General features: G+C 39.9%; 2 protein-coding genes across 3 annotated transcripts in view; one reads left to right on the top strand and one right to left on the bottom strand.

Moving 5' to 3' along the window:
- LOC124135613 (serine/threonine-protein kinase TBK1-like) overlaps window positions 1–19,861 on the bottom strand; it is a 54,802-nt gene that overhangs the window by 11,047 nt on the left and 23,894 nt on the right. Inside the window, exons 4-15 of one of the 2 annotated variants that reach the window (XM_046501024.2) lie at window positions 14,963–15,092; window positions 14,125–14,215; window positions 13,416–13,506; window positions 12,296–12,453; window positions 11,120–11,230; window positions 8,096–8,275; window positions 6,129–6,340; window positions 4,559–4,709; window positions 3,135–3,336; window positions 2,358–2,470; window positions 666–785; window positions 82–183 (exon numbers count right to left, since the gene is read on the bottom strand). In XM_046501024.2, the coding sequence (XP_046356980.2) occupies window positions 82–183; window positions 666–785; window positions 2,358–2,470; window positions 3,135–3,336; window positions 4,559–4,709; window positions 6,129–6,340; window positions 8,096–8,275; window positions 11,120–11,230; window positions 12,296–12,453; window positions 13,416–13,506; window positions 14,125–14,215; window positions 14,963–15,092 (1,661 nt within the window). The remainder of the gene's footprint in view (window positions 1–81; window positions 184–665; window positions 786–2,357; window positions 2,471–3,134; window positions 3,337–4,558; window positions 4,710–6,128; window positions 6,341–8,095; window positions 8,276–11,119; window positions 11,231–12,295; window positions 12,454–13,415; window positions 13,507–14,124; window positions 14,216–14,962; window positions 15,093–19,861) is intronic. The other variant, XM_048396883.1, reaches the window with a different exon arrangement.
- On the top strand, window positions 17,048–19,721 carry LOC124115696 (E3 SUMO-protein ligase ZBED1-like). Its single transcript, XM_046476775.2, has 3 exons — window positions 17,048–17,565; window positions 17,787–17,922; window positions 18,169–19,721. Exons 1-3 carry the CDS (start codon window positions 17,179–17,181, stop codon window positions 19,482–19,484), a joined length of 1,839 nt encoding a protein of 612 aa, XP_046332731.2. The 5' UTR covers window positions 17,048–17,178; the 3' UTR covers window positions 19,485–19,721.

Below are 19,861 nucleotides of genomic sequence, written 5' to 3'. Positions count from 1 at the left end.
ATATCCAAACTGGTGTTTAATGAGCGAACACATTAACCACCAATATATATACCTCCACCACATGTTCACTGAGATACTTACGCGAAGAAGTTCATGGAATCTGTGTACATGATGTCCAGGTTTCTGTAGCAGTGATCTTGCAGGATGGATGAGATTGACACACTCTGATCTTGCAACTTTTGTCTGGAGGTAAAATGGAAGACATTTTTGTGAATGATGTTTCTCAAAGCTTTAAACATTGTTAAAAACTGTAGAAAAAGATACTGTAGTGTTTAAGAAATAATGTCTAAAGTATACTACTGAAAGAAAGACTTGTTTGTTTGCTGGTTTGTTAAAGCCGCACTCAGCAATATCCAATTTCTAAGATGTCTGTGTGCAGTTATTGGAGATCATGAGCATCAATCTATGCAACTTTGAAAAGATGACATGCCTAAACCAAGCCAACAAGGCTGACCACCTGATTTCTTTAGTCGCCTCCATTGAGAATCATGAGTTGCTAAAGACCAAATCTAACCCGGATCTTCAGGAGTGCTGATTGAAAGAACTGGTAGAAAAACGAATTTGGCAGAAAGTCAGCTTAGGGAAGCTTAAAATGTGACTGTGGAGCAGAGCAGGAACCATTCAAATCTAAAATGAAAGTTGGATACATATATAATTCGGTTTACCTTTCAAATCCATGTATTTGTTGATCATGTGATGTCATCTGATCCTTCACATTGCGGTCACGGCGGAAACGGCTCTGTATACTGGCTATCACGGAGAGATGGTGACTGATCTTTGACAAACTAAAACCAAAAACACACAAATTCAGTCAATAGACAAAACACTACAGGAAAGACACAGCAGTGATGATAATGAAACTCAGGACATGTTCAGGATCAATAACAGCAACAGTGTAACAGGTGAACACAAGGGAGGTAACTCTGCCGGCTATAGCACGGTATGAAATTTTAGAGGTGACATCCTTTGAATACATTAATACATAAGGGAGGTAACTCTGACATGAATAGCACCACATACAACATCCTTGAAATACATTAACCCTCAAATGTTCACAAGCTATACAATCCAAACTCTGACTACAGCAGAACAAATAATATATACATTATCAGCTTGTCAAATACCATGTATCACGTATACTTGCATTAAACAAAAACAATGTGACATTTATATACTGACACATTGAACAGTACCACAATAGTATAACAAACAAAATTGTAGTCAGCATGGTTAGAGAGCAAGTTAATGGCATCTTTAACACTGTCATAAGCAAAATATTTGTACGTATTCAAGGAAAACCAGAGATCTCTAGATTTGAGCAATATTCCATATAATCCAGATGATTGAGAGTAAGACAAATCTACCATGTCATGGCTGAGGTTTGGTTTTCAAATAATCCTCAGGAATGGTTTGGCATCCAAATGCAAGTCCATCTCTATTTTGTTGTATGTAACTAAAAGCATGGAGTATTTGAGACAACTGCTGCCTCAGTAAAACTAGGGACATCGTGGCTTTCTTACGACTTGGTAACTTCTCCCGCCAAAATTGTTTCGTTTCCTCAAAACTGTTGTCATGATATCAAAATTCAAAACAACTACGACAACTGTCCAAACAATTTGCTTTCTACACAAAATACAACATTTAATGAATGAATGATACCTCACTTTCGAGACTTAACTCATTTGAATGGTTGAATTTTAAATTTCGAGTGAGTTGAGATTTACGCCTCTTTTAGCAATATCACAGCTTCACACATTGTACCTGTGAGTAGAATCAAACCCAGTCACCAGAGTAACGAGCGAACACTTTAACCATCAGGCTACCCCCTGACCCAATTAGTTTGTTTGTTTTTTTGTTTGATTGATTGATGTTTAACACTGCACTCAGCAATATTCCAGCTATATGACGGAGGTCTGTAAATAATTGAGTCTGGATCAGACAATCCAGTGATTGATATCATGTACATTGATCTATGCAGCTGGGGTCGATGACATGATGACACAACCAAATCAACGAGCCTGACCACCCGATCCCGTTAGTCATCTCTTACGACAAGCATAGTCCCTTTTACGGCAAGTATGGGTTGCTGAAGACCTATTCTACCCCGGCTCTTCACGGGTCCCGACCCAATTAGACTTAGACTGGCTGTAAACATGACAGAGCTATGGGCTGGAAAAGCTAAGTCATGTGTTGTTCATGGCATTAGATGACTTGGTTTTCGTGAGAGTATAATTTACTGTAGATAATGAATACTGGTTTGCAAATTTTTGAACAGTAATTGTTATGGGCTTAGGAGAAATGTTTAAATGATGTGTATATGTTCTGAGAAGCAGGACTATCAACTTTATGCATCTTACCAGTCTGTGTCCTTGCATCTGGCACACCATTTCTTCATGCGAACCTCATCCTGATCGAGCCTCTCAACCAGCGCGGTGCGATAGTTGACTATCTCCAAAGTTCTCTCCTCTGCCTAAGAGATACAAATTTAATAAAAGATCAAAAGGAAAATTGTAATTCAATGACCATAATGATGCTACGATCCAACAGAGATAATTTATGATATTTGACATGGCAGTACAATATCCCATGAGTCTCTGGCAAACAGGATCACTTGTCTAGATACTTGTCAGTGAAATGTACATTCAAGGCAGCAAGAAGTTATTTAATCTCAGGTTAAAATGTTGACAATACCAGGAATGGTTGCCTCTCAGAATATTATCCAATGTTTAGAAGATAGAATCAACAAGCCATGATCTAATCAGATATAATACAATAAGAATTTCTCAGTTTTTTATTTGTTTGTTTATGTTGTTCAACGCCCCACTCAGCAATATTCCATCTAAATGACGGCGGTCTGTAAATAATCGAGTCTGGACCAGACAATCAAGCATCGATCCACTCAAATGGGTTACGATGACGTGCATCAACCAAGTCAGCAGGCCTGACCACCTGATCTCGTTCGTCGCCTCTTACAACAAACGCTTTTTACAGCAAGCATGGGTTGCTAAAGACGGGTACAATGTAGCAATGATACTCAAGATTGCCACAGCGGCCATACTTTGACCAAAACCAACCAAGCATAAAAATGGGTTTGTAAAATTGGTATCTGGGAACATGGCTAGCAACTATGTTACCTTGGCATGTACTGTGAGCAGTGTCCTGTCCCGGAGGATGTCGTCCATGGTTGTACCTGGGTATTTCATCACATTCAGAAGCATCCTGATCATTTCCATCATGGAGTAGAATGTCTCAAACCTCTTCTTTGACTCTGATAGCAGCTGAGACATTGTCAGGAACCTTTCTCCTGAACATTTCAGTCTGAACTGGAGATATAACCTGGAAGATTAAGAATAATTCCATGCCAATATATTGCGATGAACTCCACAGACAACCATCATTTTCTACAACTTCATGGTATTCAGGTCCATCCTTTTACCTGCTGTAACATGCACTACCCTGTCGTGCTCAAAGTGGGAATTTATTCCAATGATAGACAACCAAATCACATGAACTGGTTTAGTGAGTATGGTTTTACGCTGCTTTTAGCAATATTCCAGCAAATATCATGGCAAAATACACCAGAAATGCGCTTCACACATTGTACCCATGTGAGGATTCGAACCTGGGCCTTCGGTGTAAGGAGTGAACGTTTTAACCACTAGGCTACCCCTCGCCACCACTAGCTGGTTTAAGCTCATCAATATATATGCATATATATACACCAGCCTTTAATGTTCACACTTGTTGGCTAGCCTTAGATGACTAAATGGTCCAGATGACAACAAAGAACTCCATGATAAACCTAAATAAGGCTGAAATGACCGGTCAATCATTAGTTGAATGTATACTGGTAGAAGGACAATACACTGATGCATCGCGATGTTCTACTTTTCCATTTAAGTACTGATCACAATAACTAACATATATATATCGATTACTATCTTAAATGTTTTCTGTAATAACTGTTACTACTAACAGTAATTAGTAGTGAACATAGGCAGTGAAAATGTACATACTTCATCCATTGCACCATACATGACATGATAGGAATCGGATGTTGAGCAAGGTAGCGTGATAAGTATCAGAACGTGTGCAAGGTAGCATGATACGTTTCAGAACGTGTGCAAGGTAGCATGATAAGTATCAGAACGTGTGCAAGGTAGCGTGATAAGTATCAGAACGTGTGCAAGGTAGCATGATACGTATCAGAACGTGAGCAAGGTATCGTGATACGTATCAGAACGTGAGCAAGGTATCATGATACGTATCAGAACGTGAGCAAGGTAGCGTGATATGTATCAGAACGTGAGCAAAGTATTGTGATGCGTATCTGATCGTGAGCAAGGTATCATGATACGTATCAGAACGTGTGCAAGGTAGCGTGATAGGTATCAGAACGTGAGCAAGATATCGTGATATGTATTGGATCGCACAGTTGGTATATCATTCCAGCCCTACAAGTACAAAAGTAGTTAAAACAAGGATAAGTTGCCGGGGGCCCCCTTCAGCCCGGACAAACAGGATCGTTATTCATGGACAGATTAAAGGGACGACCTACCTGAGGCAGAGCTCAGCTTCTACCAGCATCTCCTGTTTCTGCACAGTCTCCGCTGTGTACCGCTTGATAAGGTGGGCTCTAGCACAGCAGCTGTGAGCCAGTCGCATGTCTTTGTCCATTTCAATAAAATTGACAAAATCTGGCACCCGAGCTAAAAATGACAAGAATGCGACAACACATATAACACGTTGATTTACAAAACAAAAACAGCAATTTAACCACGAAAAGATCATTTGTCAAAAAGGTCTTGTTAAACTGTTGCTCAAACTATTTTCATTATTTATTTCAACACTAGAACAAATACAGTTGCATCCTAGTCTCAGATTTGTGTGGATGGAAAGCCCAAGTTGTGGGCTTGTTCCACTGGTGAAACACGCGAGCACTGGAATGTTGGTGACAAGGATCATAGTTATACAGGATTCAAACCCATGATAAATAGCTTGGGTTGTAGGTCTGCTGTATGAACTGCAGCCCACTAAGACACTTGGCCACCTTGTGGACACAGATTCAACACAAGTGCAGCTCAAAAGTGTCTCCATTCCTACCCCGTCTCACACAGTAATCTTCCTGGAGACAAATAATATTAGGAAATTTCAATGATATTATCCACTTTTGATAGGACATTTCCCTGTATCTGATCTGAAGGGTTCCAAGACAAGTCAACCTCAGAAAGAACAAGACTGGACTATTCAACAGCCTCCTCTTGGCCTTAGTACTGTGCTTATTCAAAACCTCAAAAAACTGCAAAACATGGCATATCTATCTTACATAAAGCTATGAAAAGAAACGAAACATCAACCCAGTTCTAAAAGAATAACACTTGTCAAAAATAACAGCAGCTAATGAGTACTACCGTATATCGGTGTGTATAAAGCAAGTTTTTCATACCGAGAATGAGGGGGTTAAGAAGAGGGGTCGTCTTATACACGGGGTAGAAGATCTCACATTTCTTTCCAGTAGTTTCACTCTCAGCTTTCACTGATGATGTCAACCTACGTTTGATAACCAGCCCGGCACTTGACAATAAAACTTCGCATTTCGTCCTAGATCCATTTGCTCATCTACCAATGCATACATGGATCAGCACCTGACTATCTGACCGAGCCACCATGAAGCCTGAGAAAACCAACAACGCCTAACAGTGGCGAAACAGAAACTCCAATCCTGTGGACTCTGTTCACCATGGCTATAAAGCTATTTTTTCCCACTTTTCAAAACTGCTCTTTCAACCCACCTTTCCCAGCTCCACTGTAATGTAACCTCCTTGTGACCACTATCTCTTTAATGTGGCACTGTGAACATCAGTGGATGGATTTGGCAGATTACAAATGTCCACGTAACTTCTGCCCACAATATATTCCTTTACATCTACAGCAACAGTTTCAGTTTTTCATTAGATATTATTGAGTATCTGCAAGTACTGACACATTCTTGCAGTCCGACTTCACGGTGTGTCTGTGCCTTTCACATCCAGTTCTTTCATATTTCAATGGTCAAGTTAATACCTCGGCTTATCTACGGGGTCAGCTTATCTGCGGTCATATGTGGTAGTTAAAAAACAAATTCTTACGTATGTCAGGGTGGTGCAGTTTTTCTTTTTCCTGAGATTTCATGTCACATTGGTAAAGGAAGATTGTAGCTTGTAACACATGGAGAGGGTATGAATTGATGGTGGCTGTCGGGTCGATGATCTCTTCCAGCAGCTTGCCATTTAGCAACAACAGTTGTTCTGTTGCAGGGATCTCTGTGAGGGATGCTATGTGCTCCCTCAGAGTTGAATATCTGAAACGTTGAGACATATAGAGTGAATCATCATATCTTCATAGTCTTTTGTCTGACAAAACTGTGACACACATCATAATTTGGTCTAAAGACACCATTCAAGAGCAACATAAACAAGAAAACAGTGTCATCACTATCCCCCGCCATGGGCATATTAGTGAGTGATTGAGTGAGTATGGTTTTACGCCGCTTTTAGCAATATTCCAGCAATATCACGGCGGGGGACACCAGAAATGGGCTTCACACATTGTACCCATGTCAGGAATCGAACCCGGGTCCTTGGCGTGACGAGCAAAGGCTTTAACCACTAGGCTACCCGACCGCCCCTATTTCCTTAAGAAGAGTGATTGAGGTTTTACGCTGATTTTAGCAATATTCCAGCAATATCATGGCGGGGGAACACCAGAAATGGGCTTCACACATTGTACCCATGTCGGCGTGACGAGCTAACGCTAACCACTAGGCTACCTGACCGCCCCTCCTTAAGAAGAGATAGGCACAGGGGTGGCTTAATGTCATGAAAAACCTGATTTTAAATTTCCCATTGCAGACACTATGCACTAAATAGAAAAAAACCGACATGGATCAAGGGCCGTAATTGTGAATGCACAAAATCTAAAAGCATGTAGCAAGTGACGAAACTCTGTAGAAACATAGTCGATTTCGAACTCAGTCTTGACAAGTATCTCTCAGATAGGCATGAAACCTTTCATTCATGTAACTTCAGTAGTTTATGAGAAAGCTTGTCCCCATTTCATACAGTATGCACCATGTTAAAAAGCACGGAGCATTGGCCATAACTCTGTGAAAAATTAATTTAAGACACCAAATAACTCATTTAAGATTATGACCAGTAAGATAAGTGTGCAAAATTTCATTTGCTCTAACCTTAATAGTTATTGCAGATGGGAAGCAGATGGAAGGAAGGACAGACAGAGGAGCTCTATATCATCATTGTGTGTGTGTGTGTGTGTGTGTGTGTGTGTGTGTGTGTGTGTGTGTGTGTGGAATCAAATTCAAAAGTTTATCTTTTCAGCATGTCATTATCATGCCAATGTTAAAGTCATTTGAACTTGAAATATTTTACGGAAATAAATACCACTGTCAGCAATATTGCAGCTATTTCACTACAGCCTGTAAATAATTGTTTATGAACAAAGCAAACCAGTGACTAAAAGTATGAGTAACATCCTTAACAAGCATAGGGTTTAGGGCTGGGATGGGTAACTTGGGTGCGTGGTTAGTCACGTGATATTTTGTTTAATGACAAAAATTATCTGAAACTCTATGGTTACACTACAAGTCTCCTATGTTCCCATATCTTTCTGACAATGCACACATTCCTTCTGACTTTTATATGTTTGAATAAAGATAAGACTTCATACAGTAAACTTAAGTGTTTGCATGACCAGATCGTTTTACACGTGTATCTAAATACATTTTACCAGGGCTATGGTCAAACTTTTCTAAATCGGACACTTTGTACCTATCTCTAGCTATCTACAGCGGGTATCCGGGTAGGGTTGGGTAATAGGGTGGTGGGTACCCGGGTAGTAAATTTAGACTCGTACCAGCCCTAATAGGGTTCTAGTCTTCCCCAGAATACAGTGGGTTCTTCTCGTCCAGCGTGTATATATTTACATGCTGCAATAGCTGAAATATTTTGGCAGTAACAAACAGAATAATGGTTTATGTTGTGGCAGTGCCTTAGAACTAAACTTATCTTCCATGCAAACTAATAGTCATGAAACTCACGTGTCAGTCTTGTCCAGGTAAAGCTTGAGATGAGTACAAGATGATGTATGAAATATTGACAAGGTGAGTTTGCTATTGATTTTGTACACGGCATTAAAAAAAGCATCATAGGTTATGACTCTAGCCTCATCTGTCTCCATGAGACCTGCTAGTAGGGGAACGACGAGTTTCCTCAATCCACTGAAACATATATACAAAATACTGGATTAGCGAGTGTGTCAATGACTGGAGATGTCTCAACCTTTGTTGAACAAAAGCTGAGTTGAAATGGACAAACAAATTGTCTGAAAAGAAATCATTATGTCATTTATTGAAAGATAATGAGGGACAACGGTTGACATGCCATGACTGTAAATCAACTAGCTGATCATATAAAACATCCTCAGGAGACACTTCTAACTTCTAAAGAGCCAAACTACTATGAACAGGAAGTCAACAAGTCAGCAATGCTATCACTTCAAATGCAGAAGCACTATCAACCAAACAACCATAAAATAACCCCAACAGGAACTTCACATCACAAGAACCAACCAAACAATCAATGACCAACACCAAACTTCCCAAAACAGATGAATACAGAATCAAGCAACACAACCAAATACATGGAAAACCACCAACAGGACCAAATCAAACCACATCAACTCACCAACAAAACCAAATCAAACCACATCAACTCACCAACAAAACCAAATCAAACCACAACAACTCACCAACAGAGCCAAATCAACCACATCAAGTCACCAACAGAGCCAAATCAAACCACATCAACTCACCAACAAAACCAAATCAAACCACATCAACTCACCAACAAAACCAAATCAAACCACATCAACTCATCATTAAAACCAAATCAAACCACATCAACTCACCAACAAAACCAAATCAAACCACATCAACTCACCAACAGAGCCAAATCAACCACATCAACTCACCAACAGAGCCAAATCAAACCACATCAACTCACCAACAAAACCAAATCAAACCACATCAACTCACCAACAGAGCCAAATCAACCACATCAACTCACCAACAGAGCCAAATCAAACCACATCAACTCACCAACAAAACCAAATCAAACCACATCAACTCACCAACAGAGCCAAATCAAACCACATCAACTCACCAACAAAACCAAATCAAACCACATCAACTCATCATTAAAACCAAATCAAACCACATCAACTCACCAACAAAACCAAATCAAACCACATCAACTCACCAACAGAGCCAAATCAACCACATCAACTCACCAACAGAGCCAAATCAAACCACATCAACTCACCAACAAAACCAAATCAAACCACAACAACTCACCAACAGAACCAAATCAAACCACATCAACTCACCAACAAAACCAAATCAAACCACATCAACTCACCAACAGAACCAAATCAAACCACATCAACTCACCAAGTGAAAAGCCAACAAAACCAAATCAACTCACCAACAGAACCAAATCAAACCACATCAAGTCACCAACACAACCAAATCAAACCACATCAACTCACCAACAAAACCAAATCAAACCACATCAACTCACCAACAAAACCAAATCAAACCACATCAACTCACCAACAAAACGAAAACAAACTACATCAACTCACCAACAGAGCCAAATCAAACCACATCAACTCACCAACAAAACCAAATCAAACCACATCAACTCACCAACAAAACCAAATCAAACCACATCAACTCCCCAACAAAACCACATCAACTCACCAACAGAACCAAATCAAACCACATCAACTCACCAAGTGAAACGCCAACAAAACCAAATCAACTCACCAACAGAACCAAATCAAACCACATCAACTCCCCAACAAAACGAAATCAAACCACATCAACTCCCCAACAAAACAAAATCAAACCACATCAAGTCACCAACAGAACCAAATCAAACCACATCAACTCACCAACAAAACTACATCAACTCACCAACAAAATCAAATCAAACCACAACAACTCACCAAGTGAAACCCCAACAGAATCAAATCAAACCTCATCAACTAACAACCAAAAGCCCAACACATCATAGTTCACCATCACTGTGAATACCAGTACAAGGACCAAAGATCTGTGATCAACTTGTGGTCCAGATATGCAACCAACCATGCCCAAACTCAAGGATTCTTCCACATTCTTCTGAAAATTCCACACATGACAAGTCACCATAAATTTGATCAATTTCTTGTTCACTTCACATCTGATCTGAAATAACTATCACTGAATACAATTACAAATAAAAACCAAAATGAAAATCAACAAACCATTGCTCTAGATCATCCACCAAAGAAATCTTAATCATAAGGACCATCGATCTGTGATCATAACATGGTCCAATACTTGACAGTAATCAGTGCTAATATCACATCCTATTTTGGTCTTAAGGATTTTTTGTTTTCACTGACAATCTGCTGGAGCTTGGCCCTGTTCCACAAAGAGATCTTAGCTCTACAATTGTCATCTTACTCTTAAAGTTTGCGAGTTAAGATCGGATTAGCGCTAAGATCGCTCTGTGCAACGGAGCCCTGGCATGTACCAGGGGATCTTTAACACAGGTGTTATAATCAACCTACCACCAGTATGATCCGGTACAGTCCAGATTAAGGGACAACAAGTGAAACTGTCAAAGATTCAGCATTATACATCAAACGAAAAGTGAATGATTTACATTTTGCAACATGTCGTGTATTGTTCAAGGTCAATGTGACTGGGAGCACTCAGTAGCACTGCAACAGTCTTGCTATAATATCTTTGCAACATCACTTCGTTGCACTCATGACAATGGACTGTTGCTACATGTCAGAAATTACTAGAAATACATCAATGTGCACATTTCCCTCTGTATAAATGTCTTATTGATCTAACAGTTAAATACTATTATCATACTTTATGCAACACTGTAAGTGATTTCCTGTATCCCCTGTAGTAAAGGGTGAATTGGATGCGTTAATGAGTACACCTGGAGTAAAACAATGCATTCTATCTCCCTTCTCTTTTTCAATTGGTCAAATAGCATACCTTGATAGAGGGCTCGTCAGGGGCAGCTCGTAACTCCAGTTGATAGGGCCTTGATCAAAGTTCTGAACCCCAGAAATAACTCCACTGGCTTTTTGGGAAACAATTTCAAACCTGAAGAAGACGAATATGACACAATTCTCATGACACGGGTCAATTTCACACCAAGTTATCATAATCTGAACTTCCTATGTTCGGACCATCAACAATAACTTCGGACAGTAGGATCTGAAGATAAGTTTGTGGAATGAAACCACAATATACATGATACAACTACTTCAAACTGTCCTCATTATCCGGTGTCCTCATTTCTCCATTCTATTATGATCTATACTCTGGGCGCTTTGTTTTGGAAGTGACAGAATTTTTCTCAAAATGCCTCTTTTGAACATGAGGTTGCCATAGATTCACATTAAAAATCACGGTCCCATTCAATCAAGTCTTTGATATACTCAAATGAATCAAAGAACTGTTAAAAAGTATCTTCAAAAGATGTTTTTCTGGGTATTAAGAAAACAAAGGAAGTCCTTATTCAACTAGACATTCTGGTTGTTTGTGTCACTTCAAATACTCCTGACTTGGTTGCTTGTTTCAAACACGAAAAACAGTGTAATTTCATTTGAGACTCAAAACGAAAGTATAGTGTCGAATGGGTTTCAGAGTATCTAAAATCGAATGGAGACTTAATACACTGGAAAATAGAGGATAGTCATATATATTTCAATAACTATGTACAATGTACGCCCATAACCATGAGCATACATGTCAGTGATTGTTCTAGACCTGCTCGGGCCGATATTTGGCCTCAAGTCTATAGCAAATCTACCCCAGGGGCAATGAACATTTCTATTGCATGTTAATATAGTATTTGTAATGTTAAGGGTTAGTCGAGGTAGTTACATTTCACAAGAAGGAGAAGCTTTAATGATACATGTTAAGATACAATGTCTATTTACCTGTCAAAAAGAAGATAAGTTTCAAAAATCCCACTATTGAACAAAGTAATACAATTTCCAAATTTGCCTCCCAAGGGCACTTAGTTTGGAAAACTAGATAAATCCATGCATGGAAATCCCAAGTCTACTAAATTCATTGTATGCATTTAGTAGAAGGTAAATGAAGTGACAGGAAAGTCTCTGTTTATCAATCACTTGTATGACAGATTTTGTCGTGACTCACATTTTAGTTCTGTTGCTGCGGCCACCATATGGCTTGAACGGCAGATCCCCAGTGGCCACGTGGTAAAACGTGACCCCGAGACTCCACAGGTCAACTGTAGCATCAAATCTTTGTCCAGTTGGTAGCCGTAGCACAGCTCTTTCATACATGCCAGGGTGCTGAAGGAAACACACACTCGTCACTATCATTACAGAAGTGTCTTCATGTAAATGTACAATAATGTTGTATTGATCACAATTGTTTGCTACAATGATGATTCTATGTTTTGTACAACCTGGGAATCTGGGTAAGACTATTGGTGACCAATTTTATATCCTGGTCATAAGATGTGACCAAATGGATCCTGTGGTCAGGCTCACTGACTTGGTTGATGCATGTCATCGTGTGCCTATTGCGTGGATTGAGGTTCATGATGTCAATCACTGGATTTGCAGGTCCAGGCTTGATAATTTACAGGTCATACAGCTGGAATATTGTTGAGTGCACGTTAAACAAACAAACAAACAAACAAAACAAAATATACTGTGTACCTCTTATGTTTCTTGTAAAGATGACATCAAAAAAGTTTAAAACTTATTGCTATCATCCTGTAAATAATGGAGTCTGGATGAGACAAACCAGTGCATGCGTGCGTGTCCTGACTGATGCCGATTTATAGTGCTTGTGTACTGTGATACCATGCTGCAGTTTAAACATGAATACCCAACTCAGATACAGTATACTGACTCCGAGCCAACCAGTCCTTGTTTTAGCCCCTTATGCCGAGCACCAGACAGGGTAACAACAAGAACCATCTTTTACCATCTTTGGGTATGACACGGACGGGTATCGAACCCCAGACGCTCTACCACTAGACCACGGAAGCGGTCGTAAATAATGAAGTCTGGGTCACACAAACCAGTGGTTGATAGTATGAGCAACGCCCCACAGTACACAGTCACAGTACGCTTATCTTGATTACATGCAACCATCAAATCACTGAGCCTGACCATCTGATTCAATGTATCTCCTCTTGCAACAAGCACAGAGGTCAACCTATTCTACGTACAGGGCTATGATACGTTAAGTAGGAACAAATCACAGTCTTAGCAGCAATTGGTGACATGCAACATAAACTTACGAGGTATTCCTCGGTTCCATAGAGACTTGTGAAATTTTCTTCTTCATGGAGTTCACGAGCTGCCCCAAAGTCTGTCAGCTTGTAGATGGAGCTGAAAACAAGAAATTAAACACTATATTAACATGCTGAAGTGTTAATTAATTGTCAAGTTCACCAAGACTACAGCCTGCACTATATATAATGACTTCATGAAAGACTCACAACTACCACTATGGTATTTATTTGGTTAGTATTTTGTTTGTTGTCGTTTAATGACGAACTCAGCAATATTACAGCTTTAAGACAGCGGTCTGTCAATAATCAAGTCTGGATCAGATAATCCAGTGATTGATATCATGAGCACCGATCTACGCAGTTGGGAATGATGACATGCATCAACCAAGTCAGTGAGCCTGACCACCCGATCCCATTAGTCGCCTCTTACGACAAGCATGGGTTGCTGAAGAGCTGAAGAGCCCGGATCTTCACGGGTCTGGTCAGTATTTAATAAAAGTAAACGTCAAATTGTCCTCGACCACCAAAAGTAGACTGTGCGTGTGAGTGAGTGACTATGGTTTAGACAATGTGATGACGTACTGACATATATTATTCAGTCCTTGTGTTGGTAATTTAGGGCAGTTATGGGGTCAATGAGGCTTGCTTGAACAATAATTGAATCTTAGGACTTAATTTCTCATGTCCTCATGTCCTCCGTTTTGAAGATCCCTACCTGCCCTCTTCAGTAATATGGCGCATAATGTTCCCTGGTTTGAGGTCCCGATGTATGATGCCGCGCTGTCGGAGGTATTCCATACCACTTGCTGAAAAACAACCACAGTACAATGTAGTTTTATGGCGACGTTAAAGTTGCATTAACCTGACTTGATTCTTAACAGTACTGTGCATGTTGGATATTCCCTATCAAGAGCTACATTCCTCTTCCCCAATCACAATTAACCATGGTTGAGATGGCTATTTGTTAATCAATAAATGTTTACTTCTAAAAAAATCTCTGAAACAAAATGACAGTTTACTATACCCAGCAACACTTACACAACTACCAGGAAAGACTGCAACAATTTGAACCAACAGGCCATGAGCTCTTGTCTGTTTGCCAGGTTATCCGACTTCTACTTTTTACATGTCATGTCCAATTTCATTATCCCTTGAAATTCACTAAAGTGAACTTTTTCAGGCATGTAATTTGAAACAATCAATAACAGATTTCATGATTAATTACCTGCTTGGATCATAAATCGATTACTTGGATTACCACTAGTTGTTTGTCTGTTGTTTAACGCCTTAACTCAGCAATATTTCAGCTATATGATGGCGGTCTGTAAATAATTGAGTCTGGACCAGACAATCCAGTGATAAATATCATGAGCATCGATCCACGCAATTGGAATCGATGACGTGCATCAACCAAGTCAGCAAGCCTGACTACCCGATCATGTTAGCCTCCTCTTACAAGCATAGTCGTGTTTTACGGCAAGCATGGGTTGGTGAAGACCTATTCTACCCCAGATCTTCACGGGTCTTATCCAGATGTGTAGGTATGCCCTTACCAACATGTTTGAGAACAAGGAGGTACTCTTCTTCTGGCAATCCATGGACGTACTGTGGCTGATCCAACATGTGATACAAGCTTCCTCCTTCACAGTATTGCATGACAAGCACGACGCGTCTTGAGATGTGCTGCAGGTTACAACATCAGTAGAGAAAAAACACAACATCGGTAGATAGAGATGGGACTTACATTATTGTCACTAGTTGTTTGTTGTTTGTTCGTTGTTTAATGTCCCAGTGAGCAATATTCCAGCTATATCACATTAGCGTGTAAATAATCTAGTCTGGACCAGACAATCCAGTGATTGATAATGTGAGCAACCATCCATGCTGTCGGGGTACCAGGACACTATCAGCTGAGTCAACAGATCCCCTGATACACTTAGTGGCCTGTTACGACCAGCAGTTCCTTAGCTTTTGAATAGTGGTTAATGTCATATTATAGACTGGTTGATTGAATGTTGATCAATGCCGCACTCAGCAATATTCCAGCTCCAGGTCGGCCTGTAGACAACTCTAACAAGTTGTTGAGAGCATGAGCAACGATCAGGGTATGATCAACCAGGTCATGCAGTGTAGTCAACCCTCATATTAGTCGGCTCTTATGACTCTTACGATGTGTGGTGATCAAGTCTGCCCTGTGCGAACATGCATGTCAGCATATAGAACAACTCAATCTGAGGTCACAGATTTGAGTCAGATCTCAGTATACTGGTTTAATGTTGGGACGGAAAAAAACTAAATTGTTGTAGGTCATAGATGTTAACCACTTTGATGAATATCACAAATCGAAATACGGTATTAATAATGGTGAACCTGGGCTGGGACCATAGTTCAACATAATGAATGAGGGTGATGGTTTCTACTGACCTCACGTTTAGCATACAGAATGTTGGTGATGGTTTCTACTGACCTCATGTTTAACAAAAAGAATGTGGGTGATGGTTTCTACTGACCTCGTGTTCAACATACAGAATGTTGGTGATGATTTCTACTGACCTCATGTTGGACATACAGAATGTGGGGATGGTTTCTACTGACCTCATGTTTAACATACAGAACTTTGGGTGATGGTTTCTACTGACCTCATGTTTAAAATACAGAATGTGGGTGATGGTTTCTACTGACCTCATGTTCAACATACAGAATGTTGGTGATGGTTTCTACTGACCTCATGTTGGACATACAGAATGTGGGGATGGTTTCTACTGACCTCATGTTTAACAAAAAGAATGTGGGTGATGGTTTCTACTGACCTCATGTTCAACATACAGAATGTTGGTGATGGTTTCTACTGACCTCATGTTTAACATACAGAATGTTGGTGATGGTTTCTACTGACCTCATGTTTAACATACAGAATGTGGGTGATGGTTTCTACTAGGGCTGCACGGTATTACCGGTATACTGGTAAACCGCAATACGAAATTGAAACGATTACGTATCGCAATACGTTTGTGATGTACCGGTATATTGACAATTATTTTGTGTTTTCAAATTTAACTTGCTTAAAACAACTGATATTGTCGGTCTTTTTACCTACTATGTCATTGTGATGAAACTGCGGGAACAGCTCTTTGATTAACCATTACAAGCTTACGTTACCGTTAACACTGGACCCATATACGTAGATAGACAGGGTAGTAGGTACCTTGCTCGCCACATTGACCGAAGTTGAAATCGGCTGTATCGTTTAAATATGAAAATATATGCATGTCATGTTGACAATACCTCCCTACCCCCCTCCACATACGCCCTGCTAGCCACAAACCTTCATTTCGTGCATTTTATTACACATAACCTTATTTTATCAGGTTATTTTATCGAAATAGTGGCTCAGTCGCGGATGTGGGTCACGGATGTAAATAAGAATCTCCGCACTCAATGGGGGCGAGCCCTCTGATTGGTCAATATCACAATGTGCGTTTCTTGTGGTTGGAGTGCGGACCAATCACAGCAATCGATGCCCTTAAGCGCGGAGACTTCCGTGACAGGCCTGTGGTTGTTACCTCCCTTGATTTGTTTAGACATGGCGGACCGTGACTATGCAGATTTCGAAGTTGTCTGTAACAAACGTGCTAAGGCCGACATCTGGCGACATTTCGGCTTAAAAAAGCTGAAATCTAATGGCAAGTTCGAAGAAAACATCGCGATCTGTCGGCGCTGTAATGTGAGTGTAAAATATGCGGGGGGAACGAGCAATTTGTCCACACACATGCGTAGGCACCATCCACTAATGCTTTCGACCTCGGTGGACAGAAGCCACAAGACTGTCACTGCATACAAAACAACAGTGCCTTCTTCTCCTACCTTTATGCTTGCATCGTCTCAGCCCACAATTTCTCATGTTTTCACAAGCAGCAAAATGTACCCAAATAACTCACACCAAGCCCAGCTGCTAAATGAAAAGGTAGCCAGGTTTATTATCAAAGGACTGCGACCGTACAGTGTTGTGGACTCACCTGAATTTCGAGACCTTATCCAATGTCTTGACCCACGGTATAAATTACCATCGAGGACAACCTTTGCTGAGAGGATTATACCTGATATGTACAAGGACGCGAAACAAAGAGTTGCTGAAAAACTGTCTGAAGCTGAACAGGTATTTTAATTTATTTATAAATTCAAATAAGTCTAATTTAAAAATACCTAAAATAAATAACAACTAATTAATAATTAATAACTTGAAATAATTACTTTTTAATTTAAAATTCATCAACTTGTAAAATATCAGAATACGCACAACTTGTAAAATAAATTAATGTCTATTACCATTTATTGAACATTTACTGTTTGTTAAATTAAAATGTTACAAACTGACAGGTTGCCCTTACTACAGATGGATGGACTTCTTGTGCCACAGACAGTTACCTGACTATCACATCTTGCCACTTAAGTGTTAACTGGGAGATCATCAACTTTGTTCTGCAAACAAGGGTTCTAAATGAAAGTCATACAGGTAAATTGTTAGTTGTTTTATTTAATATCAGAATGCTGGACTTTTTGTTTAATGATTATTGATTCAAAATAGTGAATTAGTAAAACTACTACTGAACTAATTTTAAATTAAAAATGTGAAATATGTGATCATAAGGTGATGGGGGAGTAAATTAAAATTATTGTCATTAATAATAAATGACATATTGACATGTTGAGTTCAACTTTAAATTATGATAATTATTTTGTTTACTATTTTACTTTTCAGCTGAGAATATATCAGAGGTATTGAATGATGCAGTTAAGGAATGGAAGCTTCCTACCACATTTGGTTACCCCCCAGTTACAACTGATAATGCTGCAAACGTAACCAAAGCTATTGCATTGTGTGAATCAGTTCTGCATGTTCCCTGTCTGGCCCATACCATAAACCTAGCTGTACAAAAATCACTGAAAGTCAAGAGAGTGTCCCATGTCCTGGCGAAGATCCGCCGCATAGTTGCGTTCTTCCACAGAAGTCCAAAGGCAAGTGCAATGTTGAAGGACAAAGCCCTTCTCCTGTCACTACCTGGCCATGATCTTATAATTGATGTTGTGACCCGCTGGAATAGCGCCTATGACATGATGACAAGATTCCTAGAAATGCAGTGTGCTGTTCTTACAGTGCTGATGGACAAAGTAGTGTCCAAATGCAAAGGTGATTTGGCCACATTGTCAGATGAAGAAACTCGTCTGACAGAGGATGTGATACAGTTCTTGAAGCCAATGAAGGACATGACCACAATGCTGTGTACAGAGAATTCCCCTACTGTGTCAATCATCATGCCATTGAAACATCATCTGATGAATGTTGCCCTCACTCCTAAAGATGACGACAGTCCCACAGTTGCTGAAATGAAACGCATAATGGCTTCAGATATTGAACCAAGGTATGTAAAACAAGCAGAAATGCTGTGTGTGGCCTCAGCTGTTGATCCAAGATTTAAACATCTTCCTTTCCTCTCAGCTGAAGAGAAGTATGATGTTTTTGGAAATATCACTGCACAAACAGCCAAAATAACAGAGAAAAACAAGCCTGTCATCAAAACTGAACCTGATACAAACCAAGATCCACCCTTGCCACATTTGCCAGAAGGACCACTGAAAACAGAGTTTGAGAATACTTCTGCTCCTACTTACGACAGTCATAGACAAGAACCAAGTCAATCACCCTGTGATTCACCCATTGACTGCACCAACTCCACCAAGCCTTCCACACTCCTTGAAGGGTTGCTTGGAGATGTTTTCATTGTAAAGTCAGAGCCAGCCAAGTCCGCATTTGAGCTGGCTAAGCTTGATGTGGACCGGTACTGCTGTGAGCCAGGTATCGCACTGGGTGATAGCAGCCTTTCCTGGTGGAAGACCAAAGAAGACAAGTATCCTCGTCTGGCACAGCTGGCAAAGATGATGCTTTGTATACCAGCAACAAGTGTTCCCTCAGAGAGGGCTTTTTCCACGGCCGGGGACATTGTATCTCACCAAAGAGCATCAATGAAACCTGAAAATGTTGACATTCTCCTCTTTCTAAAAAAAAATCTGAAATAGGTATCAATGTGACTGAAGGTGTGAACTTTCACACTTTGACAATCAATCAAAATCCGTTCCTTGTTGATCGTTCAAAATAATGTTTATTGGAGTTATGTGATCTCATTGATCTGATGCTTTTGCTCAGCAAATTGTGTTTCTGTTGAAACTTTTATCGTTGAACTTTTATCAGTGGTGTTCTAGACTCGGTGATATTATGGGTGTGTATGGCATGTTTAAGTTCAGGAAGACATGCTGGAAGTGTGATCATGTAACACAGTCAGTAAGCATGGTAAGTCAAACATAAGACTAGTCACTTATTGATTGTTTTTCAATTTCTGAATTTCATATGCATTTGCTATTTGAGATTTTTGCTCATTTCAATAGCAACAGTATAG

Source organism: Haliotis rufescens, unplaced genomic scaffold (genome assembly GCF_023055435.1).
Source record: "Haliotis rufescens isolate VD_foot unplaced genomic scaffold, xgHalRufe1.0.p SCAF_16, whole genome shotgun sequence".
NCBI lineage: Eukaryota > Metazoa > Mollusca > Gastropoda > Lepetellida > Haliotidae > Haliotis > Haliotis rufescens.
The sequence above is the reverse complement of the archived record's forward strand: the minus strand, read 5'-3'. Positions and strand labels throughout refer to the sequence as shown.